Source organism: Podarcis tiliguerta (genome assembly GCF_965153285.1).
Source record: "Podarcis tiliguerta genome assembly, chromosome: 1".
NCBI lineage: Eukaryota > Metazoa > Chordata > Lepidosauria > Squamata > Lacertidae > Podarcis > Podarcis tiliguerta.
The window spans coordinates 21,275,251-21,302,362 of record NC_139534.1 but is presented as its reverse complement, the minus strand read 5'-3'; the positions used below and the strand labels follow the sequence as shown (position 1 = coordinate 21,302,362).

The following is a 27,112-nucleotide window of genomic DNA, read 5'->3' as shown; positions in this document are numbered from 1 at the left end:
ACCCTAACATATAATGTAATAATTCATATCGGAATGTAATAGCGATGGTTGGGCTTGCTTTTCGGAAGAGATGCGTAAGATTGCGCTGTCAGTTATATTTAGCTCTCGCAATCCCATCAACAAAAGATACCTTCACGTCACAGATTGGTTCAGAAGGGCTAATTAACTGCCTTATAAATCTTTTTGTCCCAGCGTAGGTCCACCAGAATGCCTCCCACTCTGGTAAAAGAAATCCTATTGAAATTGCAGAATAGGGACGCCCCCGGTATCAATTCATTTGCGGAAAAAGAATTGTCCCTGACAACAGATTCTATTTGCGTTCCAATGTAGCTTTAATTAACTCTGTCAGAATTCACAGCGCCGCACAAAATTGGAACCAGCAGTCGTACCTCAACGCAGCGCTACCTTTCTGAAAGACTTCCCTTCAACTAATGCTTGGCCTTAAAGGTCAAATATTTAATCTTCCATCAAAACAAAGCTTTTGCCATAGGATTCTCCCTCCCCTCTCCCAAAAAACCCACCCACCCTAAATTTTACCAAATGAAAACATATAGGGCATGATCTCATCCATCTCAAGCACACCACCCATGCAAGAAGGACTCCCATAGGATTTATAGAACCCTGTTTCCCCCGCCTAAAGCCTTAAAGGTAAAGGTACCCCTGCCCGTAGGGGCCAGTCTTGCCAGACTCTAGGGTTGTGCGCTCATCTCACTCTATAGGCCGGAAGCCAGCGCTGTCCGCAGACACTTCCGGGTCACGTGGCCAGCATGACAAGCTGCATCTGGCAAGCCAGTGCAGAACACGGAACGCCGTCTACCTTCCCGCTGGTAAGGGGTCCCTATTTATCTACTTGCACCCGGGGGTGCTTTCGAACTGCTAGGTTGGCAGGCGCTGGGACCGAACGACGGGAGCGCACCCCGCCGCGGGGATTCAAACCGCCGACCATACGATCGGCAAGTCCTAGGCGCTGAGGTTTTACCCACAGCGCCACCCGCGTCCCTATAGCCTAAAGCCTTACCCACACATAAATACTAAGGAGAGAAGGTGGGTTGGATGAGGACAGAGATACCTTCACAGACCACCCGGAGGCAGCATGGCAGGTAGCATGGTGTAGTGGTTCAAATGTTGGACTTGAAGAGCAAGGATCAAATCCCCACTCAGCCATGAGGCGCACTGGGTGACCTTGGGCCAATCACTTTTTCTTAGCCTAACCTACCTCACAGGGTAGGACGCGGGTGGCGTCCTACAGAGCCTAGGACTTGCCGATCAGAAGGTCAGCAGTTTGAATCCCCACAACGGGGTGAGGTCCCATTGCTTGGTCCCTGCTCCTGCCAACCTAGCAGTTCGAAAGCATGTCAAAGTGCAAGTAGATAAATAGGTACCATTCCAGCGGGAAGGTAAATGGCGTTTCAGTGCGCTGCTCTGGTTCGCCAGAAGCGGCTTAGTCATGCTGGCCACATGACCCGGAAGCTGTACGCCGGCTCCATCGGCCAGTAAAGCGAGATGAGTGCCGCAACCCCAGAGTCGGCCACGACTGAACCTAATGGCCAGGGGTCCCTTTACCTTTTTACCTCACAGGGTTGTTGTGAGGAGAAAACAGAAAGCAGGAGGACCATGTCAGCTAAGTGTAAATAGGGGTGCATCCTTATTTGTTAAATTTGTATCCTGTCTTTCCGCCAGACAGAGCTCATATATTACTACAAAGCTGTTGTGCTATTTATTATTATTATTATTATTATTATTATTATTATTATTATTATTATTATTATTACAATTTATATACCACCCTGTAACTACAGATCTCAGGGCAGTTCACCGATCCTAACACAGATATACTACTAAAAAAGCCTTTTTCTTTAAAAATACCACGGAAGATATACCTCAGTCAAATTACTGAATCAAGTTTAATGTCTGTTGACCAACTAAATAACTTTCAGCTGATTCATCGCCTGGCTTTTAAACCAATGAATCAATTAAGTTTAAACATACTTGCTTATTTCCGAAAACGTACAGGGTACGTTTGTGCCTTTTTTTTTTTAATCTATTAAACGAACCATGCGGTGATTTCCAGTTTAATGATTTTCATCATGGTGAGATGGCAAGAATATCTTTAATATTCTCTTCATCATTCTACACAACAGTGGCAAACCAGACACATGGGGCAGCCTTAAAAATAAACAGGTGAGGAGCCGTTAATGCGCAGCCTCCCAAGTAATCAAGTAAAGCTTTAGCTGATTAACGTACAACTAAACCAATCCATTGGATTAATCTACAATTAAAGGCTGAAAGCTTACATTCACACTCTGGCCATGGATCTAATTTGGGTAATGTGCTGTGGCTTCAGACTGAGGTTTCCGGCTGCAGATTTGGGGGTGGTGTGGTGGGGAGGTTGATGACAGCCAGGCGCAGAAATTTAGATTCTGCTGCCCACAGTGAAAGGTGCAGTCCGGTTGGCCAGGTATTAAAAATGAAACACGAAAAGTCTTTAAAGAAATCAGTGTGAGCCTTTCCCATTCCTGCATGGTCTTCTGCCCCAAAGGTAAATGAGGAGCGTTAAATATTATGCAAATGCCCTTACCTCCTCCCGAGCTCATCTTTACTAATATCAAGCCATCTCCAGAGCCCAGCTTGTCAGCTACGGCGCTGATAACTTCTTTTACGGAAGACAACACTGGAATGCGGATTGTGGTGTAGGTTTGGTCGATGCAGTACACCTTGAACAAAACTTCAGACAGAAACAAGGCACATCATGAATAAGGGCTGTAAGAAGATGAAACAAGGTAGGATGCAGAATATGATGATGATGATGATGATGATTTATACCCCGCCCATCTGGCTGGGTTTCGCCAACCACTCTGGGCGGCTTCCAACAAAATATTAAAATACAATATATGAATTCAGTTGTTGTTGTTGTTGAAATACAATACATGAATTCAGTTGTTGTTGTTGTTGTTGTTGTTGTTGTTGTTATTCTGCCGTATACCGTGGGGTCTCAGGGCAGTTTACAGAATAAAATCAAAATATAAAACCACAAAATACCTAATAAAAATAAAAACAACAACCCAACAGCCCCTCCCCACACAAAGAACACATTTTAAAAGGGCATAGGATGTAAATCGGATCAACCAAAGGCCTGGTTAAAAAGGAACGTTTTTGCCTGGTGCCTAAAGGTGTATAATGAAGGTGCCAGGTGAAGTTCCCTGGAAAGAGCATTCCACATATGGGGAGCCACTACAGAGAAGGCCCTGTTGCCATTCTCTGAACCTCTCGAGGAGGAGGCACACGAAGGAGGGCCTCAGGGTCCCAGTAGGTTCATATGGAAAGAGGTGGTCCTTGAGGTATTGCATCATAACTGTATGCAACTTAGCACTGCCATATTTTACAGTGGTGCCTCGCAAGACAAAAAGAATCCGTTCCGCAGGTCTTTTCGTCTTGCGGTTTTTTTGTCTTGCGAAGCAAGCCCATTGACGGAGCAGCGCTATTGGTGATTTAAGGGCTAAAAATGGCTTTTTAAGGGGTGGGGGATTAGCGGTTTTGCTGCTAAAATGCTTTTAGCAGCTTAGCGATTCAAAATAAGGGGTTTTGGAGCAAAAAAAAATAAATTCAAATTTTTTCGTCATTTTTCGTCTTGCGAAGCAAGCCCATAGGGAAATTCGTCCTGCGAAACGCCTCTGCAAACGGAAAACCCTTTCGTCTTGCGGGTTTTCCATCTTGCGAGGCATTCGTCTTGCGGGGCACCACTGTACTTTATTTTGCTAAAGGGGAGGGTGTTCTCAGTAGGCCCCATAGTTTCTTGCTTCTCCTAGGCCCAATCCTAAGGCAGAGATGGGGAACTGTTGCTCCCATCATCCCTGACCATTGTGGCTGGGGCGTCCAAGAACATCTGAGAGCTGGAGTCCAAGAACATCTGGAAAACCACAGTATCCCCATCTTCGTCCAAGAGGGAAGAAGCAAGACCTTCTGCTACTCCTTGTTCCTCACACCGCTCACATTTTGTTGAGAGAGCAGGGCACCAACAGCAAGGAGGAATAGCAGCCGAACCAGAAAGTCCCAGAGATTGGCAGTAGGCATGCATTTTTATCCCTGTTGATAACAACAACTACAACTACAACAATATTTAGCTATACCCCACCCTGCCCAGTTCAAAAACCAGGCTCAGAGCGGCTAACAACAAATTTAAAACACTTAATTGTAAAAGCAGCATAAAATACAGTATAAAAACCATGAATAACAATAAAATTCAAAGTTCAAAAATCAATTTGGGGGAAATCCATCTAATAAGCATTAGATAGTCACCAGGGCTAGCTGGCTGAATTAGTCCTACTTGGGCCAGCGAGGAGGCCAGGGGAGAATTAGCTGTGGGGTCTCAGAGTGGGTAATCTTCATAAAAGGGGAGGGGGGGAAGAGAAGGGAAACAAAAGAGCAGGCTGAATTCAAATTAAAGGCCAGGCGGAATAGCTCTGTCTTACAGGCCCGATGGAAGGAAGTTAAATCCTGAAGGGCCCTGGTCTCATGGGACAGAGCATTCCACCAGGTTGGAGCCATCACTGAAAAGGCCCTGGCCCTGGTGGAGGATAGTCTGACTTCCTTAGGGCCCGGGACTTCTAAACCATGGTTATTCATGGACCTTAAGATCCTCTGCGGGGCATACCAGAAGAGGCGGTCCAGTAAATACCAGTCCTTGAATGCTTGGCAGACTAAGAAAGGGCGGTGAGTTGCTAGGGGGGAGAAGATGGCTTAATCCTGACCACTCCTAACCCAGCTCAGGGGCCGTCTCAACATGAGAAGAGACCCTGGGCAAAATTCCATCCGGGGCTGGTGGTCCTTTTCTTCTATCATCCAAGTCCTGCAATCGTACTCAACGACTTACGTTCATCGCTTCCCCTTATGGGCTGCCGTTTTTGCGTTCTTTCGTCACTCGTGTTGAAGTGCTGCAAGAGAACTTTGTGCTGGGGAAACAAACCCGACAAAACGCCATGATTGTAAATGCAAGTAGAAAACTTTTCCAGAAAGCTACTGCATGTTATGTAAGAGTTGTCATGCCGGATCAGGCCCAAGATCCCACCTAGTCCGGCAATCTGTTCTCACAATGAGCAACCAGATGCCCATGACAGGGCATGAGCGCAACAACAGTCTCCTCGCTCTATTATATATACATACCGTATTTTTTGCTCTATAAGACTCACTTTTTCCCTCCTAAAAAGTAAGGGGAAATGTGTGTGCGTCTTATGGAGCGAATGCAGGCTGCGCAGCTATCCCAGAAGCCAGAACAGCAAGAGGGATTGCTGCTTTCACTGCGCAGAGATCCCTCTTGCTGTTCTGGCTTCTGAGATTCAGAATATTTTTTTTTCTTGTTTTCCTCCTCCAAAAAGTAGGTGCATCTTGTGGTCTGGTGCGTCTTATAGAGCAAAAAATACGGTATATAATATATATGTGTGTATATATATATATATATATATACATATAATTTGTTATTAGTTTTTTTTACCATATCATTTTCAACAGTAATTAAACATACTTTTACATCTTATTCAAATTTTTGACTTCCATCAATCCTGTCTGAAAATTTTAACAACAATACTCTAACAATACTCTTGCTGCAGTTGTTGTATATAAAAACAATTTGACATCTTGCCTATTCAGCACTCTCCTTGCTCTAGAGCATGAGACTCTTAATCTCAGGGTCGTGGGTCCGAGTCCTGCGATGGGCAAAAGATTCCTGCATTGCAGAGGGTTGGACTAGATGACCCCTGTGGTCCCTTTCAACAGTTCTACGATTCTATGCCCTCCCCAGCAACTGGCATTCAGAGCAGAGGTGGCTGGTGCTGAATGGGACTAGTGGGGCAGAAGGCAGGAAGACCAACACTAGGTGGAGCCAGAGCCCGTATCAGAATCCTTGTTTTGTCCCCATCCTCTTTCCTGCTGAGTTCTACAAGGACTGAGGAAGCTGAGAAGACAGCGCCACCACCTGGACAGATTATTGAGAAGGCAGGTGGGTGGGGGCTGGCCGAGAGCAACCTGAGGTTGGTGGGGCAGTGGATCATTTGCCCTAAAGGAGCTGACCTCAGTGATATGGAGACATACTGCCTTTGATACCAGGGACAGTCTACACAAAGCCTTTGTGTGGCTAGCGGCTAGCGGTAGGTCTATCCCCCATGAGTTTGCCAGATCCCTTTCTGAAGCCATCCAAGTTGGCAGCTGCCACTGTATGTTGTGGTGGTGAATCCCATCATTTAACTTTGTGCTGTTGGTGCGTGTGGGAGAAAGAATAACAGAATACCCATAGATCTGATCAAATTTCATTGCGTGGACTTGCTTCTTCTTTGGAGACTAAATTCTCAGAGCACCTTCACATCTTCTGTTTTAACCGCATGCATGTAATGTCATGCGTACACACAAAACTATAACACGTCTGCACAACCAATGTGCTTTCCAAAGTATAAACGATACCGATGCGCCGGACAGGATACAATAGTAAAGCTGTACTTGCCAATCCACAGGTGTGCACTTGCCCTTAGTGGTTGGGGAAATAACAGTTTAACATTTTATGTGGGACGAGCAGTCTAAATACTTACCTTTTTCTGTGGTGCTTTAGCTTCTTCTGATCTGCAAAAAGAAAAATGCAGCCTATTTTTAGAGGGTGAAATTTGGAGGCAACAATGGTTTGGTTCACACGTAACACTAAACCATGGTTTGGCAGTGTGTGCACAAGCAAAATCCAAGCGAAGCCTCAGGCTTGTGCATGCCACTCTCCTTCTCCCCATGAGCCTAGGAAAAGAACTCATCTAGCATTTAATTAATCATTCAAAGAATCCTTGCTTTGCATTATGTATGAAAAAGAGATCAAGGTGGTTTGTTTCTTGAAGCAAAGCTGTTTCAAGAGGAGGGACATAGTAACATAGGTTGCTGCCTTTCCAGTGAGTCCATTAGTGGGTTGTAGATTCCGTTAAGCTCAGTGTTCATCTTCTACACTGAGGGACAGCATCTCTCTGGGGTTTCAGGCAGGGATTCTACCTGGAAAAGACAGGTATTGGCTTCTACCTGTAAAGCGGATCCTTTGCCACTGAGCTGTGGCCCTTCCCCAAAAATCTAGAGCAAAGAAGCAGTGGCAGGTGGAAGCTCCTTCACCCAAGAGCCTAATAATAATAATAATAATAATAATAATAATAATAAATAAATAAATAAATTATTTATACCCCGCCCATCTGGCTGGGCTGCCCCAGCCACTCTGGGCGGCTTCCAAAAAAATATTAAAATACTGTAATACATCAAACATTAAAAGCTTCCCTAAACAGGGCTGTCTTAAGGTGTCTTCTAAAAGTCTGGTAGTTGTTGTTCTCTTTGACATCTGGTGGGAGGGTGTTCCACAGGGCGGTGCCACTACTGAGAAGGCCCTCTGCCTGGTTCCCTGTAACTTGGCTTCTCGCAGGGAGAGAACCACCAGAAGACCCTTGGTGTTGGACCTCAACGATGGGGGTGGAGACGCTCCTTCAGATATAATGGACCAAGGCCGTTTAGGGCTTTAAAGGTCAGCACCAACACTTTGAATTGTGCTCGGAAACGTACTGAATTCCTTTGCAGGATTCAAAATGCATGTTTGCAAACCACAGTCTTCCTCTTCCTCTCTCCTGTAACATCTAGAAACACAGATGTATGGTAGGATGCCGTGGCACTTCAGGTTTCCCTACTCCACTTTGTTGGCCTGGTTTGGACATCATGCTAAACCGTGGTTGATTGCTCAATAGCACAATGACATTTCATAATACTATATGTTTTCCTGCTCTTTTTGGTATACAAACTCTAAAAAAGTTCTAGCTAAATTCTTTGCTGACGGGGAGACGGAATACAGTGAAGCTTTCTCTCTGTATTTGCAAAAGCTAGTTTAGAGATGAACAAATTCAAGGTTATGCTTACATTTGTTTCATAGTCTTCTCTAGCTCTGGTAGTTGCTCTTTGAGGGCTGTAATCATCCTCGTATCATCTGATACACATACATAAAACTCCTATTAAATGAAAAAGAACACTCTTCAAACAATAATACAAAGAGGCAGTCAACTTGTCAAGATATGTATTGCAGGTGGGCTGACTATAAAGAAAAACGGTTCAATAGAAGTTCCTGACAAATACCAGAGAAACAAATGTCCACACTGGAAAAGTTCAAAAAGATGGAAGACGCCCTCTGAATCTTACTCCACCTCTAATCCAACATTATCTCAAGAGATGGAGTTGGCAGAGTGAGATGGTCACCTCTAGCAACAGATCTTCCATGTCATTAAAGACAATGTCAGTTATTTAAAAGGTAAAGGACCCCTGGATGGTTAAGTCCAACTTAACTTTGGGGTGCGGCTGTCATCATGCTTCAGGCTGAGGGAGCCGCCATTTTTCCACCGACAACTTTCCGGGTCACGTGGCCAGCAGAACTAAACCACTTCTGACACCATGATGAGTGCCAGAGCGCATGGAAATGCCGTTTACTTTCCTGCCACACCAGTACCTATTTATCTACTCGTGTTGGTCAAACCTAGCCAGTTATTTATTATTATTTTATTTATTTATCATCATCATGTTTAAACATGGCAGTAAGATCTGCCCTTTAGATTTTCCATCTCACGGACTGAAACATTTGGGGAGAGCAGGGTAAACTCAAGCCCTACTTAGGCATGCATGGAGAGGCTTAAGTGAACGCACAGGTACACTGGCTCCACTCCTGCCACCTTCCACGAGTTCAAAGGGGGCTGTTTGCAGGAAGAAACCTCCTGTATTCACACAGGCTCCCGTGAAAAATCTGGGCTCTAAAATGCATCCTCCCAAAGTACAGGAGGTTTCCATGCTGCAGGCAATCACTTTTGAACTTGCACCCAGCGCCATGAGGACAGCAGAGATAGCAGGCTGACGAAAACCCCCTCTTCCTTTCAAGTTCATCTAAGCCTTTATATGGACACCTGAAAAGGGATCAGTCAAACAGTGATAGCGGCTATGGGGTCATTTGCGGTACTTGGCTTGCATTTGCATCAATGATGCTAAGGAGCTTTGCTTGACCACAGCTTATAGTTAGGGATTTTTACAAAATACACTGTACACATTTCATATTTTATTATTTCTGAAATGGCCTGGTGTTCCCAGGTAGCAGCCATGGTTTTCCCGTGAAAAACGGAGGGGGGCAGTATGCTGATCAGAACATCATTTTGACTGAAATTCTATACAGAGTAAAAAAAGGTAAAGGTAAAGGACCTCTGGACGGTTAAGTCCAGTCAAAGGGGTGTGGCGCTCATCTTGCTCTCAGGACAAGGGAGCCGGCGTTTGTCCACAGACAGGTTTCTGGGTCATGTGGCCAGCAGGACTAAACTGCTTCTGGTGCAACGCAACACCATGACGGAAACCAGAACGCACGGAAACGCTGTTTACCTTCCTGCTGCAGCGGTACCTATTTATCTACTTGCACTGGCATGCTTTTGTCCTGCTAGGTTTGGCATGAGCTGGGACAGAGCAATGGAAGCTCACTCCGTCATGGGGATTCGAACCGCCAACTGGATTTGCAAGCCCAAGAGGCCACCTAGACCACAGCGCCACCTAACACCTAACACAGTACTCTTTACTGCCAATAGTATTACATGCATGGGATTGCGCTGGAAACGTCTAGATTCCATATTCTCACAATGCCCATTCCTTTCAATGTGATTGTCTCTGTATTAGAAAACAGACTGGTATCTCCACCCCCACTTTCCTTCTTGAAATTGCAGCCAGTGGAAACAAGGCATGAGATTGTTTGCAGCAGCAATGCTAATACCCCAAGGACATCTATAGTTGTTTGTACTTGAATGTAACGTCCTTAGGAAGGAGAATTCTACAGCTTGGAAAACAGTCTTGGCTCAGCTCTCCTGCCTCCGTAACTAGTTAATATTGATTCCAACGAAACAGTAGTACTAAGCAATTGTGCCCTACCTCCAGAAAGGCCATGGCCGCTTCGTCCTCTTGCAGGACATCTCCATACAAAGCAGCCCATTGCAGCACTAAGCGAATGACTCGCCGTTTGTTGTTTAGGGCATAATCCATTTTTTCTTGCTCCGTACCCTGCGAAGGCTGAGCGTGGTAAGTGCCAAGATGTCAAGGAAAATGTTCATTTTGCTACTTCATCCACCCCCCCTCAGAATTTCCCATCGTTTCCTCATAATAAAGCACGCTTATAATTGAAGCTTTCAAGCGTCGTGAAACACACAACTGCCCAGCAGGATTTTCAAGATCAATAACATTTTGTGTGTTCTCCAGTTTATATACTTTCGTGGCTTTTGATGACTTAGCATGGCGGTGGTGGGGAGGTGAACCCAACGGGCCTTTCCTTTTAAAGTACAATTGGCAAATGGTTCAAGGGACATGGACCCAATTCGTTACTTTCCCTAGATTGTGGGTGCTCGTTGGTGGTGGAAGAGTGGGATCACAGCCATCTCCCTTTGAAAATAAGACAGGCAGAGCATCTTTGCACATAGATACATTGCCTCATCAACCTTCTGCTCACACAGACTTTTGATATGTGTGCATTAGCAACCCAGAGTCCAGCTTGACCAAGGGAAAGAGCACGTTTTTTAAAACAAAATGTATATATGGTTATATTAGCAATAATAGAAATCTGTATCTTTAAACAAGCCAATGGAATCCATTAAAATTTCATTGTGATTATTACTGTTTGCAAGCCAGCAATGAAGATGCAATGGAATGCTACCCTCACCAACTTCAGAAGCAGTTTTCTCTGTATCCTGGTTCCTTCCTACGCAGAACAGGTGCAGCAAACAGTATTTTTAAATGTACGCATATGTCAGAGTTTTGTTGTTACAGGGCAACTCAGGTGTAAATTTCTCCCTTTTGGAAAGGGCATATCTTGACATTAAGATCAGAAATGGCGACTGCCCAGCACAACCTTGGTTTGGGGGGGCGTGCTTGTTCACAACGCATCTCTTATAAGTCCAGGGTTAGCAGAGATGAGTCTACAAGCACTACTGAAATTCTCCTTAGTCCAGGCTGACTTGGGATCCAGTGACAGATCTGACAGACAGCCGTATATAGCTAGATCCTCACGAAACAGGGAGGAAATTGAATATAATAGTATTTTGTGCCTTCCATGTGGAATTAATGGCCCAGAATATTTTCTGCATATGACAGTTCTGACAAGCACAGGGCCGTTGTGAATGTAAGTCTTAAAATAAACTGTTTCTTTCAAACCAAAGCACAGGGGCTTTGACATGCAATCTCTGGGATGTCTCAAGAGACTGTGGGCTGCTCAGAAGGGAAAACAAATGCATCAATAGAGCCTCTTGCACAATATGACTAAAGCAGTAATTTAAGGGGGAGAAGAGAAACTGGGCTTAGTAAGCCATTTTTTTGTTTCCCTTAAGACACTGCTACGGCTACTTAACAGCCTAGGACATGGGACATCCTGCTGAAATCTAGAGTCAGGGGAAAACGAAAGTACACCCTCTTTGAATTCTGCGGTTTTACATACGAGGACAAAATAACAATCACCTGTTCCTTAGCATGTCTAAGGAACGTGGTGCAGTATGTCATGACTGCAGGTTTTAACTGAACTTATAAAATATATATATATTCGGCTGAGATCAGAAAAGTCAGGCTACCTGGTGGAGGTGAGAGTAGACATTGCATTGCCTAGTTTGGTCCCTTTAACTGTTTGTAGGACTGTTATAACATTTCATAAATCCAGTAGCATTTCACTGAGCTTTTCTTTCCCTGCAGCTTCTACCATGCAAGCCCTGTAATTATTTAATATCCTTCTATCTGCTTATTAAGTGACTCACCACATGCACTAGTAATTTTTGCCGTTATTTTTCATTGCTCATCTACTTATTTTTAATTCTGCTAATAATTTCTCCCATGCAAATGTGATCGCGGGGTGTGCGGGGGGGAGGGGGAACCCTCCCTCCCCAAATGTTCACGCTGCATATCTATTAGAATAATAGCGTTATGTATAAATAAATGACAGAGAGGCTGTAATTTTGAAAGGTATTAATCAACAACGATGTTGTGACTGAATACCGATCTCGACAAGTTTCGTTGCTTGAAAATTGCAATAATTTTTTACAGCCCGTTCCTCCCTCAATGCAAGCAGGGATCTAGTTCCTTTTCACGTGCATTGGAACCGAATGTTCGGTATTTATCACCATGAGAGAGTAGATGAATGGGATCAGATCATGTGTGTGTAACATGCTAACCTTTCTCTTAAAACAATACAGAAATAATAATATAATAATAATACAATAAGTGGTATTCAACTGTGTACCTCCACCACCCACAAATCTGGTCTGGAGGCTTGGTGGAAAACACAGAAGAGGTTTGGAGTGGGTGTTGGTGGAGAATCGTGCGTTAAACTAGTAAGAGACTGACACCAAAGGCCAGAGACAGGAGGCAGAAAAGGACTGAGAACAGGGCTGTGCACACACTTCTGAATCCAGTACGCTCCCAACATTGGTTTGGGAAGTGGTGCACACATGACGTTCGCCACACAACCCATATCTATCCTGTCGTTCCTTGGGAAATGCTGAGGTTTGATCCGTTTCCCCCAAAACTAACTTCATTTCGAACACAGAAAAACAACAACAACATCCCTGCCCGTCTGGACCTAGTTCTGTTTTAAGCCAGTAATGTGTACACAGTCTTAAGTCAACCCCTGGAGACCACGCAAGGCTACATTTAGTGAACAATAAGGAAGCTTAAATCCAAGAGAGGCCAGGTCCCAAGAAAAGAAAAAGGCAGGAGAATGTGAATTAAATCTAAGCTAGGTTCTGTGCTACGAAAACGGACTACATCCTGCACAACGTGACTGAGGCCAGGCAGGATTTCTGTACTTCCAACATTTAGTTCATCTGTTTCTTTGGTGGGGAAAAAAAGATTTTGCTCCTGTCACACAAACACACACACACACACACACACACACACACACACATACCGTCAGCTGGGCTGTATTTATGTGGCTTTTGTTGCTTTCCTCAACACATGTCACAGGTTTTTAATTACTTTTGCTATTTGTGGCACCACAATAGCACTCAAACAGATCTGGTTTCCAGGGTGATTATGCAAGCCAATGTAGAAATTTGAAAATAGGTGGCCTCCAAAGAGCTTATTATTTTAAATGATATAGTATAACCTGCCGGTGGGTAAAGCCAACACTTGGGGATGGAGGTGGAGGAGAAACAAGCAAGGGAGACAATAGGAGGCAGAGGTGCTGGGGATCACAAGTGCTGTTGCACTCATGCCCTGTTTGCGGGATTCCCATAGGGATCTCGATGGCCACCTTGAGAACAGGGTTCAGGACTATATAAACCTTGGCTTGATCCAACAGGGCTTTCCTTAGGTTCTTATGAGCATGGGGGAAATGGCTTGCAAAATACTCGCAGTCATTCATAGCATTAGGCTTAAGGCAGATGTTCCATCCATATTGGTTAATCTTGCTCTAGGAATGAGACGGCTTGAGAGTTTAGTTCCACCATGAATGATGCTGGAATGATTAATACTCACAGGCTCCCATCTTATGTACTCTGACCTGGGAGTAAGGGAAAGGACCCCCGGACGGTTAAGTCCAGTCAAAGGCGACTATGGGGTTGCGGCGCTCATCTCGCTTTCAGGCCGAGGGAGCTGGCGTTTGTCCACAGACAGCATGACTAAACCACTTCTGGCGCAACAGGACACCCTGGTAGAAACCAGAGCACATGGAAACGCCGTTTACCTTCCCGCCGCAGCGGTACCTATTTATCTACTTGCACTGGCATGCTTTCGAATTGCTGGGTTGGCAGGAGCTGGGACAGAGCAACGGGAGCTCACTCCATCGTGGGGATTCAAACCGCCGACCTTCTGATCGGCAAGCCCAAGAGGCTCAGGGCTTTAGACCACAGGACCACCTGCATCCCTGACTTGGGAGTAAATCCTATTGAACCACAGTGGGACTTAATCCTGAGAAACGCAGCACAGCATTGTAACAAAACGAATAAAGTGAAAAGAGCTAAAGCTCCCAAGAGTTGATTCTCCCTTCTTGACTTTCTTGCTTAACTTCCGGGAGTTTCTTGTCAAAGAGGGTCCACTGATGGATGTGGTAGCTCAGCAGTTTCCCGACCACGCCAAGCGTTGATGCCAGCCTTGCTGACCACCGAATTAGGTGTCTAATATGTTTTCATTGTTTTTTTTTAAAAATAATAATCAAAAAGGATATTGAGCCATCAAAGCCGGACAAAGCTGATTATTTGGCATGAATATGCAATGCATCATAACAAAATCAAGTACACCAGCATCTGTGAAAATCAAAAGTAACAGAACGTTATACTCCTGCGTGCCAATATAATTTCCCACCATTGCAGAATATATTGTTCCCTCCTCCGCGGTAAACAGCACAAAAAGAGTTATACCAGATGTGGTTTGCACATTAAAAGCAATTAATTAACAGCGCGATCCTAGACATGTCTTGTCAGAAGCAAGTCTCTTTGAGTTCAGTAGGACTTGCTCCCAGGTCCAATACTCAATGTACTTAAAACCCACTGAATATCATGGGACTTATAACTGAATAGACATATAAAATTGCACTGTAGATTACAGTAACTTTTCTTGGATCCTAAGAACTGCAGGGATCATTCTGCTTGCAAAATGGGGTTTTCCTGTCTGCTCCCTTTTATCTGCGCACAACAATTGTTTCCAAAAAACTTTCTTCCTTTTGCCTTTTTAAGGGCAACACAAGATGGCAGGCAGTTTTTTGAAATAATTAGCCACCGGCTTTGCTGTTGCTATGCCATGGGTTGCTTGCAAGTATTTTACAGAGCTCTAGCTAAAGATGTCTCTGACTAGGAGCTGGGAGAAGAGGGCACAGGAATTAGGGGAATTAAACACAGACACAAGGTCCAGGGAGTGGATTGTGGAAGCAGAGGCTCATGAGACAGATGGATGGAGGAAGCAGAAGCAAATTACGGGTGGCAGGGAAGAAAGTAGCAAGGAAATGAGGAACTTAGGAATAGGAGAAAGAGCTAAATGTATTAAGCAAGGAGGCTTGTATGTTGTTAGCAGGAAGTGTTAAGATATTTCCATTCCACCTTAAAAGGGAGCAGGCTTTGAGAGTCACAGAGTCTGCGTATTTCCTGTTTCACAGGATGTTTCTGTTGTGTCTTTGTTTTCATTTCTCTCTCTGCCGGAACACTGAAGCAGGCAGTCATGTTTTTCTTTGTTCTGATCAACGCAGAAATAAACTTGTAAATAATGCTCTCCTGAGTGCATCTTTCGCTGTGCATTATCTGCTGATAGAGAGTGCACAGCTCTGGAATGTGGCAAGCTATTTCTGGAGCTCGGGTTGCTAATTGCTGATACTGCGTGTCTACGGGAGATCAATGGATGTCCGGAGACAACGTGGAGCCATGATGGACTTTGTCTCCCTGGCAGTATCCCAACAGGAAGTTGGGGAACAAGCAAAAGAACCTGGGATGGTTGGATGTATGGGCTAGATATATGAAGGAACAACAGTGTTTGGGAGTGACTTTCATATGTTTTTAACCAATCAGTCAAATCTTTCATGGAAAAAAATGACTCATTTTAATCCTGGATATTTCCCCTGAAATCAACTGGCTCAGATCAAATTTATGTGGTCCCCCAATGCCCTCTAATGCAAAAGGAAATGTATTTCAGTGGAAAGTGTACAAAAAATGATGGCTGTTTGCCAGGGCATTGTTTTCACTGCTACTATGCAAACAAACTGATTAAACAAAACAAAAACAAATTCAAAGTAATGCAAAAGGGGGGGGGGCAATCAGTGATTGCAGATGTTTGTGATCTGACAAGCAAAGAAAGAAACATTGTGGTTCAAATTTCTAGTTGCCTGCTAACAAATGGAATACTGCCCCAAGATATTTTGGAAAAGGGCTGTTTCGAAATGCTTTTCAAAAGTGAAGTTGTACTGGAAGGTTTTGGAAAATAAAACAAAATGTCCCTAAGAGAAGCTGCAAACTTGATGCTAGCCCTCCCTTACTTTTTAGGGCACCACCGAAAGGTTGTTTCAAGGTTGTAGCTCTTTCTAACACACACTGAATGCAACAGCGACACTCAGTACAAAAGCAAGACCGAGCTGCACTCTCGGCCAAAGAATCTGGGTGCTTAAGCCCCAGTTTAAACTGAATGACTGCAGTTTGGAAATGTCGGATTGCAGCATTCCCTTCTTACGTTGATCTACACCTGCACCAACATCTTTATTTCAACATTCTACCTGTTCCTTCGCTTAATGCTGATTCGAGACGCATTGTTTCGAGGAAGTGTTCTAGAATTTTCTCGGGCGTTCCTGACATCACAATATACCTGAGTAAAGGAAGAAAAGAAACAGTGACCTAAAAAACCACTCTGAGCTTGTTGGAAAGAGAAGGTGAATACGAGTGTAACAAAGCACATGCGCACACGCGCGCACACACGTACGTATGTGTGTGTGTGTGTGTGTGTGTGTATAAAGCTTTAGCATAGGAAAGATACCCCAGTGTAGAATATCTTTACATCTTGATTGATTTTAGCATACGTTTTGCAATATGACATGCTTGCAATATGACCTGTTTTAGTAGCTTCAATTTGAGAAAAAGGGAAAAGAAAAAAAAAGACAAGTGAGTTGTTTCTACAGGAGAGGGGAACAAAACTGCCAGCAGAGCAGTGAAAATATGGGGCGCAATAGTGACACCCAAAAACAAGCACCTCCCACTAGACAATTTGAGTGGCGGGCGTTCCCCACTGGGGCTAGTAGGGTGGAAAGCAAGGAGCCCCACATTAGACGGAGGTGGAGCCAATGACAGACAGAGCCAACTCATTCTAGCTCTGTCCTCATCTTCCTCTTTCTACAAGAGGCAACAATGAGATGGAGGAGGAGGAGGAGGAGGAGGAGGAGGAGGAAGCTGGCAGTCTGTGCTGCACCTCGGATGGGCAGCATGTTAAGGCAGGTAGTTGGTTGAGGGGCAGCTTGAGGCTGGTGGGCTGGTGACCCATTTGTTCTCAATCAGCCAGTCTCCCTCCACATGACAGTCTACAACAGTCAAGAAGAGAGCCAAAGCATGGTCAATATGGCCGCTGGGTCAGTTGGGGTGGGAAACAGGCACGTTTAGGAACAGGGCCAGCTCATTCGCTCTCTGGACTTAAAGGCAAGATGGCGCATGAACACACACACACACACCAACCAACCACCATTCTACATACAGAAGCAGACCAGGCTGGCCACCGAATCTTACTGTGACACTGGCAACAGGACAGTGTCCTCCACCACTGCCAAGGGCGGCAGACAAACCTAGGGGTTGCAGAAGTGGCCACACGGCACAGTTCTGTCCTCCAGCAGAAGTGCACAACTGGGGGTGGGATGGGGGAATCTCAGGAGGAATGGCAGGGGGTGGGGGTGGAGGCTCCCACAACTCATTCACGAACGGACACCCAGTATCCGACACCTGAGGCCGCCATCTCACTTTGCCTCATAGTCAAGCTAGCCTTGATCAGAATGAAGTTCCTTGTGATGTGCTGCTTTGGGATCCAAGCCATGACGTTTGCTTGAGATGCTTCATGTGCGGTCATCATCCTACGTTACGCATCTGTAAGCGTGTTTGATTTCTTTCTCTCTCTTTTCAGCCCCAATGCTCTGCGATGGCCAATGGCAACAGCTAAGATGTGATCCCAAAAGGGAGGAGGGGTGGGTCATGTATGGAGTTGCCTCTTGTAGCGTTTGAATTATGAGGGGAAAGGTCCTTAGGAAATCTGTACCTTCTCCCCAAATTGAGCCAGCTGGCTCGTATCCTCAAGTAGCCCTCGGAAAACGGCAGCTAAGGCAGCCATCATGAAAGAAGATAACAGGCCCCATTTGTCACTTCTCTGAGCATCAAACTATTGAGGTTCACTGAAAAATTGGAACTTATCTATTAAGCTTTCCTATTTCCTTCCGCAGTAAATGGGTTTCTTTTAGTGAACCTCTTGGTTCCTCTTACAACTTTGCATCATTTTACTGCGTTCAAGTATAGGGGGAAATCTAGGAAACTTCCCCCCTAAAAAAAAAAAAAAAAAAAAGCTCCTGCTGAGAAATAAGTAGTGGAGCTGAGCTCCTGGGAGCTTCTCCTCACTTTGAGGACTGGCCATCATACGGTTCTTTTACCTGCCAGCCCTTTGGGAAGAGCTGCATTGATGTCCCAAGAATGCAAACCCCTTGTTAAGCCAAGTGCACAGAGAGATACTTGCAGAGATACTAACTGTGTGTCTTGGGGAGTGAAGCAGAGAAAGAGAGAGAGAGAGAGTTTGCTGTACTTTCAATATGAAAGTGGAAATGAAACTGTGGAAGTGGCTTGCGGTGCCTGGAGACTAGTTGGCAGCAGAACTCTGCAAGAGATCAGTCAGCAAAGAGAAGATGTGTTTGCCCGTAAAGGGAGAGGGGCATAGGGAGTGCTTCACAGTGGGCTCTGCTAGCAACATCCCTTTGAACACTGCAAGAGAGTTTGTAGCATTGAGGAACACGGAACAGACCCAAATTGCATCTCAGGTCATTTGTTCCCAATTCTTAAGCCTTTTTCAGCCTTTGCCATTTCCCAAATGAAAGAAGCCAGTTCTGGACACTGGTGCCTTGTGTACTGGGAACAATTATCCCAGAGACATGAAAACTGCTTATGATTACTCATAGGCACTTATAGGGTCTACTATATGCCAGGCATTGTATAGGGAACTGTAGTGGTGTGTCCCAAAATGAGAGCCAGTGTGGTGTAGGGGTTAAGAGTGGTGGACTCGTAATCTGGTGAACCGGATTCGCTTCCCCACTCCTCCACATGCAGCTGCTGGGTGACCTTGGGCTAGTCACACTTCTCTGAAGTCTCTCAGCCCCACTCACCTCACAGAGTGTTTGTTGTGGGGGAGGAAGGGAAAAGGGCATTGTTAGCCGCTTTGAGACTCCTTAAGGGGCGTGAAAGGCGGGATATCAAGTCCAAACTCCTCCTCCTCCTTCTTCCCTATTTTCCAGGGACAGTCCCAGATTTACAGAAGCGGTCCTGGTTTCTGATTTGATCCTGGAATGGCCCGCCTTTCCTTAGGACATTCCTGTTTTCATTGGAGAAATGTTGGAGCGTATGGAGTTATGCAACCCCTAAGGCAAGGGGAGAGAAGTACCTATGCAACCTTTAGAAGACCTCTGAAGGCAGTCCTTCAGAACATCCTCAATTCCTACCCTGCAGGAGTTGGGCCAAACAACTTGATGCAAGGTGACTAATGAGATAGATGTGCACTTTAGGAACTGGAAATAAAAATAATAAATTATGTTTTCTTAATAGCAGAATGAATGCCGTCTTAAAAACATTTTTATCAGTAATTACTCTGCTCAGTAATAACATTCCTTATGGTCTGTGAACAGATTTTGCACTCTTTACAGCGAGACCTGCATAGAGTTGAGTTTTGACAGCTAAAGGGCCACAGCTAATGAGTTTGCAAGGAGATATATGTTGAGCGCTGCAGGGCATGTGACCAGCTGGTGATATCTTTTCAAATGCGACATAATGCACTCTTTTCAAAGGCAGGAAGAAAAGACTATTGGCTAAATAAAACCATTTGGAAGCGCTAATCATAGTCTTGCATCAACACTGTGGAATTAAATCATACTTGTGCTGAGGAGGCTGCGAGTTTCCTTGATTAGGAGCCCTGTTTCCTGCTGGGATCTTCTCGAGTACCAAGACATCTTGGTCATGTTCCTTAAGTCTGACTGTGTTTGCTTCGACATCCTGAAAGATGATTTTTAATCATTAACACGCCAGATAGAAACAACTTGGTAAAAAGCCATGCTGCAAATGAAAATTAAAAGGCAATTGATATATGGTTTTATACTCTTAGAAAAAGTATGGGACCCCATCCCAGGAAAGACAGCTGCCCTTTAGTGTTATTGGCATCTGTGGGGCAAGCTGTATGGAACTTGCAACTAACTTAAGGTCCAGGTCCAGGTCCACTGAAGTCAGTGTGGTGTAATGGTTAAGAGTGTTGGACTATGACCTCGGAGACCACGGTTCAAATCCCCACTCAGCCATCAAGCTCATTGGGTGACATTGGGCCAGTCACAATCTCTCAGCCTAACCTCCCTCACAAGGTTGTTGTGAGGATTAAATGAGGAGGGGGAAAACCATGTGTGCCACCTTGAGCTCTTTGGAGAAAAAGGCAGGATATAAATTCAATAAACAAACGAACTTCTCTTGGGTCATCAGGACCTTAGATCACAACATTGTGTTCAATTAGGTCGAGATTTAACCAACCTAAGCAGCTTTCTCTACTTCTTTTATCTATCCATGAATCTTCCTGCATTACAGCTGAAGTGCTAAACACATTCTTTTTATCCAGGCTCCATAGAAAATTAATCCATTTCCCCAGAACTCTTTTTTCGTGGTTCAAAGGCTTTGCCTTAGGTTCCTTACAATACTTCAACTAAATCCTCCCCCCCCCCCAGTACAAAACTGGATTCAGATTCCTTACTAATGCTTAACCAATTATGCGTAGTACTATTAGCACTATACTACTATCACGACCACTACTACTGGTAGTAGTAAGATTGACAGCCTATTCCAGTCGTAATCATTCTCTCCGCAGCCAAGTGTAAGCGCAATGGTTTTTGCAAAGTTCAGCAATGTGCTCCACAGCTGCAGAGACTACAACACCCTCTTTCACCACTGTTTTTACACCAGCAGTGGTGCAACAGCTGCCAACGATGGCTTACGTCTGTGCACAGATGAGCGAAGAAACCTCGGGCGTGCGGAGACTTGAAGGGAGAGTTGCGAAACGTTCCAAGAGCTCTAGAGCAAGCTCTTAAAAGTTGGGCAAACTCTTAACTTACCCGCAGTATCCTATTAAAGTCTTCCTTGTCGACTCTCAAGAAGTGGCAGTTATCTTCTCGCAGAACAATGGAAGCAGCTCTAGGAGCATCGTTCACTAATGCTAGCTTGCCAAAATCATCGCCTTCGTGTAGGGTACATACCACGCCCTAAAAACAACAACAAGAAGAAGAAAAACGCATTCACACAGAGAAACCGTAATTGGGGAGTTTGTCCCATTGACGCTCCATGTGCAAACACAGGATTTCTAAGCCAAATACTATAACAAATGTATCTGGCAGGAAATTTAACAGCCAAAATAGAGATGAGAAGACAATACGTGGCAGCTGGTTATTACTAATGCTACAGAAAGGCAAGGGCAAAGAAAGAATGGGGTTTGTTCTCTGAAATTTGTTTCAGAGACAGACAGACTTCTGGCTCTGCTAATGGTGGCAACTTTCTTTTTATTTATTTTTATAAAGTCAAATTTTTTAAATCAAGTTTGTTGAACAATAGACTGCCAGTTTCTGATATGTATTCCTGCCTGCTATCAGACTGCACTGTTAAGTCCCATTTGTTATAACGACAAGAGGAGTTTTTAATTGTATCTAGTTTTTCCTTAAGGACGCGGGTGGCGCTGTGGGTTAAAGCCTCAGCGCCTAGGGCTTGCCGATCAAAAGGTCGGCGGTTCGAATCCCCGCGGCGGGGTGCGCTCCCGTCGTTCGGTCCCAGCGCCTGCCAACCTAGCAGTTCGAAAGCACTCTCGGGTGCAAGTAGATAAATAGGGACCGCTTACTAGCGGGAAGGTAAACGGCATTTCCGTGTGCGGCTCTGGCTCGCCAGAGCAGCGATGTCACGCTGGCCACGTGACCCGGAAGTGTCTTCGGACAGCGCTGGCCCCCGGCCTCTTGAGTGAGATGGGCGCACAACCCTAGAGTCTGTCAAGACTGGCCCGTACGGGCAGGGGTACCTTTACCTTTACCTAGTTTTTCCTTAACACCAAAGAAAATATTAGGCTTATTTTATTAAAAAATCTCTTATGCCATTTTTTTTCTCTTAAATATGTCATCAGAGCATGCTCACAGCATGCAAATAGTAACATAAATTGCAGCATAACTTCAGGTTTAAAAGGAACCACAGCTGTTTGGGTTGGACGCATGAAGCTGCCTTATGCTGACAAGAGACAATTGGCTCCTCTAAACCCAGATCCATCTATTCTGGCTACTAGGAATGGGGAATTCACTCACAGCCTTTTCTAGCTGTTGGGTATGTCCTCTAAATCTGTTCTCAGGGTTCCCACAGAATAAGGGAGGGCGCAGAGATGCACAGGGAAAGAACAGGGAGCAGACGTTATACTGGCTAAGCTGATATCCTTGTGCTAGTGGATCTACCGCATTTTTCCGTGTATAAGATACCCCCGCGTCCCTCTTTTTCAGGACTCCCAATTGAGGAGAAAATGGGGGGGGGGGAGATTGCCCAGACTTGTTGAGCTTTTTTGGGGGGAGCCAAAAATCAAAAACGACCCCCGATTTTTAGCATAAATTTTTTAAATAAAATAACCTCGTCTTATACACAGAAAAATACGGTATTTGGCTGGATACTGCCCATTGCTTCCACAGCAGAAAACATTTTCACAAGACACATATGACTGCATGCACACATTCTCTTACACATACAAGCTGTGATAATTTTAGGCACATCCAAATGACAACCATTTTATGCCGGCGTTCCATTCCGGGCATCACCTATACATGAAATATGAGAAATACTCAGAATCTTAAAACAGTACCTTGCCATAAATGACTACATTGACTGATCCTTTCAGAATAATGTACCAAGACGTTCCTTCTTCTCCCTGATTAAATACTGCAGAAGAGAGAGAGAGAGAGGGAGGGAGAGAATAATGTAAAGTGGCCAGGGAGGAGAGGCAGTAATGAGATTTATTTACTGAGAAAAGAGGAACATTCAACACCTTAAAAGCACAACAGGGGGGTGGAATCCACAGAAGATTGAAGTACAGTGGTGCCTCGCAACACGAAATTAATTCGTTCCGAGAGTTTTTTCGTAGAGCAAGTTTTTTTGTCTTGCGAAGCACCACGGCGGGGAGGGGTGGGGAGAAGCAGGGCAGCTGCCGCAGCCGGTCCTTGGACTCACCCGCGCCTTGTGGCCACCGCGCGACGCGGCTGCTGGAGGGCGGCGGGGCTCAGGAGCGCGACTCCGGCTGCAACACTGGCTGCTGGCGGCACCGGCTCCTGAGGGGAGCGTGCGAGGGCGGTGGGCAGCGGCGCGAGGCAGCCAGAAGGTCGGCCGGAAGGTGGGAGCCGGAGGAGCCGTCAGCAGGAAGGTTGGAGGGAGCCGGAGGAGCGGGGAAGCGAGCGTGCGACCGTCGCCATGACAGGAGAGGCAGGGCTGTTTCGTCTAGCGAAGCAAGCCCTTAGAAAAATCCGTCTTGCGAAGCACCTCAGAAAACGAAAAACCCTTTCGTCTAGCGGGTTTTTCGTCTTCCGAGGCATTCGTCTTGCGGGGTACCACTGTACTGGGGTTCTGAGGTGGTAGAATGCAAAGCACAAACAAGATACTTCTTCTGACGACAGCTGAGTATTCAATGTTCCTGTATGTAAAAGCTCCCTGGGAGAAGAAAACTAACTCATGTTTGATGTTTTCTTGTGTTCTTAATATTTTGTTGGGAGCCGTCCTGAGCGGCTGGGGCAACCCAGTCAGATGGGTGGCATCTAAATATCATCATCATCTGCATCATCATCACACCAGGAAGTAGGTTCAGCTAGAACCTCTCTCCCTGATTTTCTAAGACTTCTTCCTTGAAAGGACTTTTCTTTTTGGCGTGGTGGAGCGTTCAAAATCACACACACACACACCCCCATTTGAAGTCTGAAATGGTACAATCCATTCTGCCGCATGTGCAGTCCCAGTTTAACAATGCTATTTCCAAGCAAAATTATTTGGAAGTATGCACTATGAAGATCCCTATGACATACTACCAAATAAATACGGATGGAATAAGCATCCTGTTTTGAAAAGTGGACATTTCCAATTCACTCTCACAGAGAACAAAAAGGAACTATTGAATCCTGATTAACAAAGACCTGAGTCCAGTATCAAATTCATTCCATACATAATGGGATTTATCTAAAAGATAGAAAGCAGTGAAAGACGGAAAGGATTTGCTGATATAATTAATAACTGGAATACAAAAATGGGAGGTGTGAGGAGGTCAAAAATAAGTTAATGAAAGACAAGGATAAATATTGGATGTGTTTTTAATTGTTTTTGTGTTTTTTGTGTTTTGATGTATTTTTTTTCTTTTCTTTCTTTCTATGTAACTTTTTATTCTTTTTTTTCCTTCTCTTTTCTCTTCTTTTTTTGTGTAACTTTTAAACTTTTAATAAATATTATTTTTTTAAAAAAAACATAATGGGATTTATCCAGGGCTTTTTTTTCCCAGGGGAACTCAAGAGAAACTCCGTTCCAGCGCCACTCTGGTGGGCGCCATTGTCCTTTGTAAGAGAATGAGGGAAGCGTTCATGGTGAGTTCTGGCACCTCTTTTCCTAGGAAAAAAACCAGCACTGGATTTTGTCCAAGGTTGGGCATGGAGAAGACAGCTCATGCAACAGATCTTTCCTTGCCCTCTTCCCTACAAGCCCCTCATACACCACCTCCAAACTCTCTCCAGAGGGTTTTGAGGAGATCTGCCAAACTTTGTGAGCTGTGTTAAACAAAACTGCAAGTGGGGGGTGGGGGGTGGAATTGTCCAGAATCAGGTAAAAGACTCTTTTACTCAGCCACTCAGGTAACATAGGATACACAACCCAGTACAAATGGCCCAGCAAATTCCTTAAGGTTTTGTGCTTCTTCTTTTTTTGCCCTCGGGTCCTGAGTTTTCAGCTGCAGTCCCAAAAGCAATTAGGTCAATACAGTTATCTCAAGTGTACACCTGTGGTAAAATTAATTTCACTTACAGACGGTTCCTGCTTTGGGATGTGACTCAAACACTAGAACACCTGCTAGCTCCCGCTTTACCTTGAAGCAAGACAAACAACAAGCATTATAGTTTTGTTTTTGCATCCTCGACTTGTGTAGTTATATATCAACTCATAGGAAGGGGTGGGGGAGGGTTCGGAAGGGAACGGGTGCCAAAACAGTCACAGAAAGCAGCGTTGAGCATCTTCCTCAGTGTAGGGTCGTGATTGCATCTGTTGTGGAATGCAAAGAGACTATGAGAAGTCATGCAGAAAGCACATGACTCTCTAAATAATTTGGTAGGATTTAGCAGAAAGTGGCAGACAGCAGTCTTGACATAGTGCTATGGGATCAACATAATCGAACCCAAGAGCGTACGAATTCCTTGTATAAATGCAATTATATGGAGGACATGAGTTCAGACACCACATGCCCACCTAGTCACTCTTATATTATATATATAATCCTTTATTAGGCATAGCAAACCACACATTATCAAGCAGATACCGTATGCAAATTGTGCAAAATACGAGCTCAACATAACAAGGTTTGTCCCGGTCACATCTTTAATTCCAGAGAAAATCATTTTGCATAACTAATACAATACAGCACTACCGAATCCCCGATCAATTAAGAACCACTAATTCTCTTTATAATGACCCAGTCTTTCTACATGGACAGCACTCAAAGTGCTAGTCACTCTTATATATTTATGGGCCCTTCTGGATTGCTAGGTTTTGTTTTGTTTTTGAAGTATATTCTGCAACGTGTCATTGCAACAACAAGACAGTAATGGTGGATATATACTAGACTGTTCGCACCTAATTCCACTTTATAAATTGTTCTGCAATCTTTCCCCAAGGGTTATTGCTGTTGGGGCACTCTGGCACTATAGTGCAATAAAACTCACACAACCCCAGAATATTCGTGATATATAAAAAGTGCTGGGGTTTCAGCAGGTAGTAACAGGACATGAAACGATGGAAAATGAAGTGTTAAGTTTGACCTGAAACTTATTTTTCAGCTGCAAATAGTATTTAAAGTGTGATTGTGTGTAACTGCCCAGATACCATCATGAACACAAATCATCATGAATGTGTAACAAAATGATTGGCTGGGACAGAGCTTGTCCTCACAATCCAATACTATGCCCCTTTTGTACCCATATAGAGTGAGGCATCGGTCGGCTACAATTCTATTTACCGGTATTTATTTATTTGGCATTAAGGGTCACAAAATATAAAATGCTCACTGTTGTTGAAAGATGAGACAAAGCTTTAATGTGCAGAAGTTCTTCATATATAATTTCTAGGTCATCAGCAGTTCTCTGGCCAGGCCTATGATAAAGCATACACAAATATTACAAACTGAATAACAACAGAATATCACAAACTAAATTCAAGTGAACTGTTTGGCCATATGAGATCAAGGAGTTTGTTTGTGGTCTTATATTTATATTCTACCTTTATTTCGTCAAAGAACCCAAGGTGACATGCATGTGGCTGCAGGACGTCAGCTGTCCAGACAATGATCAGATCCAGACCTAATCAACTTCTGCAAGATGGCAGCTTTACGGGCTTTCAGACCATACTACCTGACCATAGTTAACCGATTTAAAAACTAATTGCTTCCATACAAGAGCATTTTGCAGTCAAACCAGATTAATTGTATTCACCAAAGCAAGGCAAAGGGTAAAGGGATGCGGGTGGCGCTGTGGTCTAAACCCGAGCCTCTTGGGCTTGCTGATCGGAAGGTCGGTGGTTCGAATCCACACGACGGGGTGAGCTCCCGTTGCTCTGTCCCAGCTCCTGCCAACCTAGCAGTTCGAAAGCACACCAGTGCAAGTAGATAAATAGGTACCGCTGTGGCGGGAAGGCAAACGGCATTTCTGTGTGCTGTTTCCGTCACAGTGTTCCGTTGCGCCAGAAGCAGTTTTGTCATGCTGGCCACATAACCCAGAAAGCTGTCTGTGGACAAACACCGGCTCCCTCGGCCTGAAAGCAAAATGAGCGCCGCAACCCCATAGTCGCCTTTGACTGGACTTAACCGTCCAGGGGTCCTTTACCTGACCTCACCAAAGCATCCCCCAAAATGATCTCTACCTGGAATCAGATAACTCCCACCTCTCCATAGCTAGGGTAAGGAATTTTGGGCTTGCTGCCTTGACGCGGAGAATACCTGTTGCTAAGGAACCACAGCAGGAGAGGACCATTGTGTTATGTCCTGGTTAAGGGCTTCGCAGAAGCATCTGATTGGTCACTGTGGAAAAACAGGGTCCTGGACTAGATAGGTCTACTCTAGCGAGGTTCCTTTTACA

General features: G+C 44.7%; 1 protein-coding gene across 4 annotated transcripts in view; it reads right to left on the bottom strand.

Annotated features, from left to right (window-relative positions):
• Nucleotides 1-27,112, bottom strand: part of RAPGEF4 (Rap guanine nucleotide exchange factor 4) — a 180,949-nt gene that overhangs the window by 22,068 nt on the left and 131,769 nt on the right. For all 4 annotated transcript variants that reach the window (XM_083407107.1, XM_083407108.1, XM_083407110.1 and 1 more), the window contains 12 exons: nucleotides 26,048-26,132; nucleotides 24,795-24,855; nucleotides 22,606-22,682; nucleotides 20,840-20,986; nucleotides 19,624-19,742; nucleotides 16,238-16,326; nucleotides 14,210-14,288; nucleotides 9,943-10,093; nucleotides 7,915-8,003; nucleotides 6,576-6,606; nucleotides 4,871-4,949; nucleotides 2,579-2,725 (listed from right to left, as the gene is read on the bottom strand). In XM_083407107.1, the coding sequence (XP_083263233.1) occupies nucleotides 2,579-2,725; nucleotides 4,871-4,949; nucleotides 6,576-6,606; nucleotides 7,915-8,003; nucleotides 9,943-10,093; nucleotides 14,210-14,288; nucleotides 16,238-16,326; nucleotides 19,624-19,742; nucleotides 20,840-20,986; nucleotides 22,606-22,682; nucleotides 24,795-24,855; nucleotides 26,048-26,132 (1,154 nt within the window). The remainder of the gene's footprint in view (nucleotides 1-2,578; nucleotides 2,726-4,870; nucleotides 4,950-6,575; nucleotides 6,607-7,914; nucleotides 8,004-9,942; nucleotides 10,094-14,209; nucleotides 14,289-16,237; nucleotides 16,327-19,623; nucleotides 19,743-20,839; nucleotides 20,987-22,605; nucleotides 22,683-24,794; nucleotides 24,856-26,047; nucleotides 26,133-27,112) is intronic.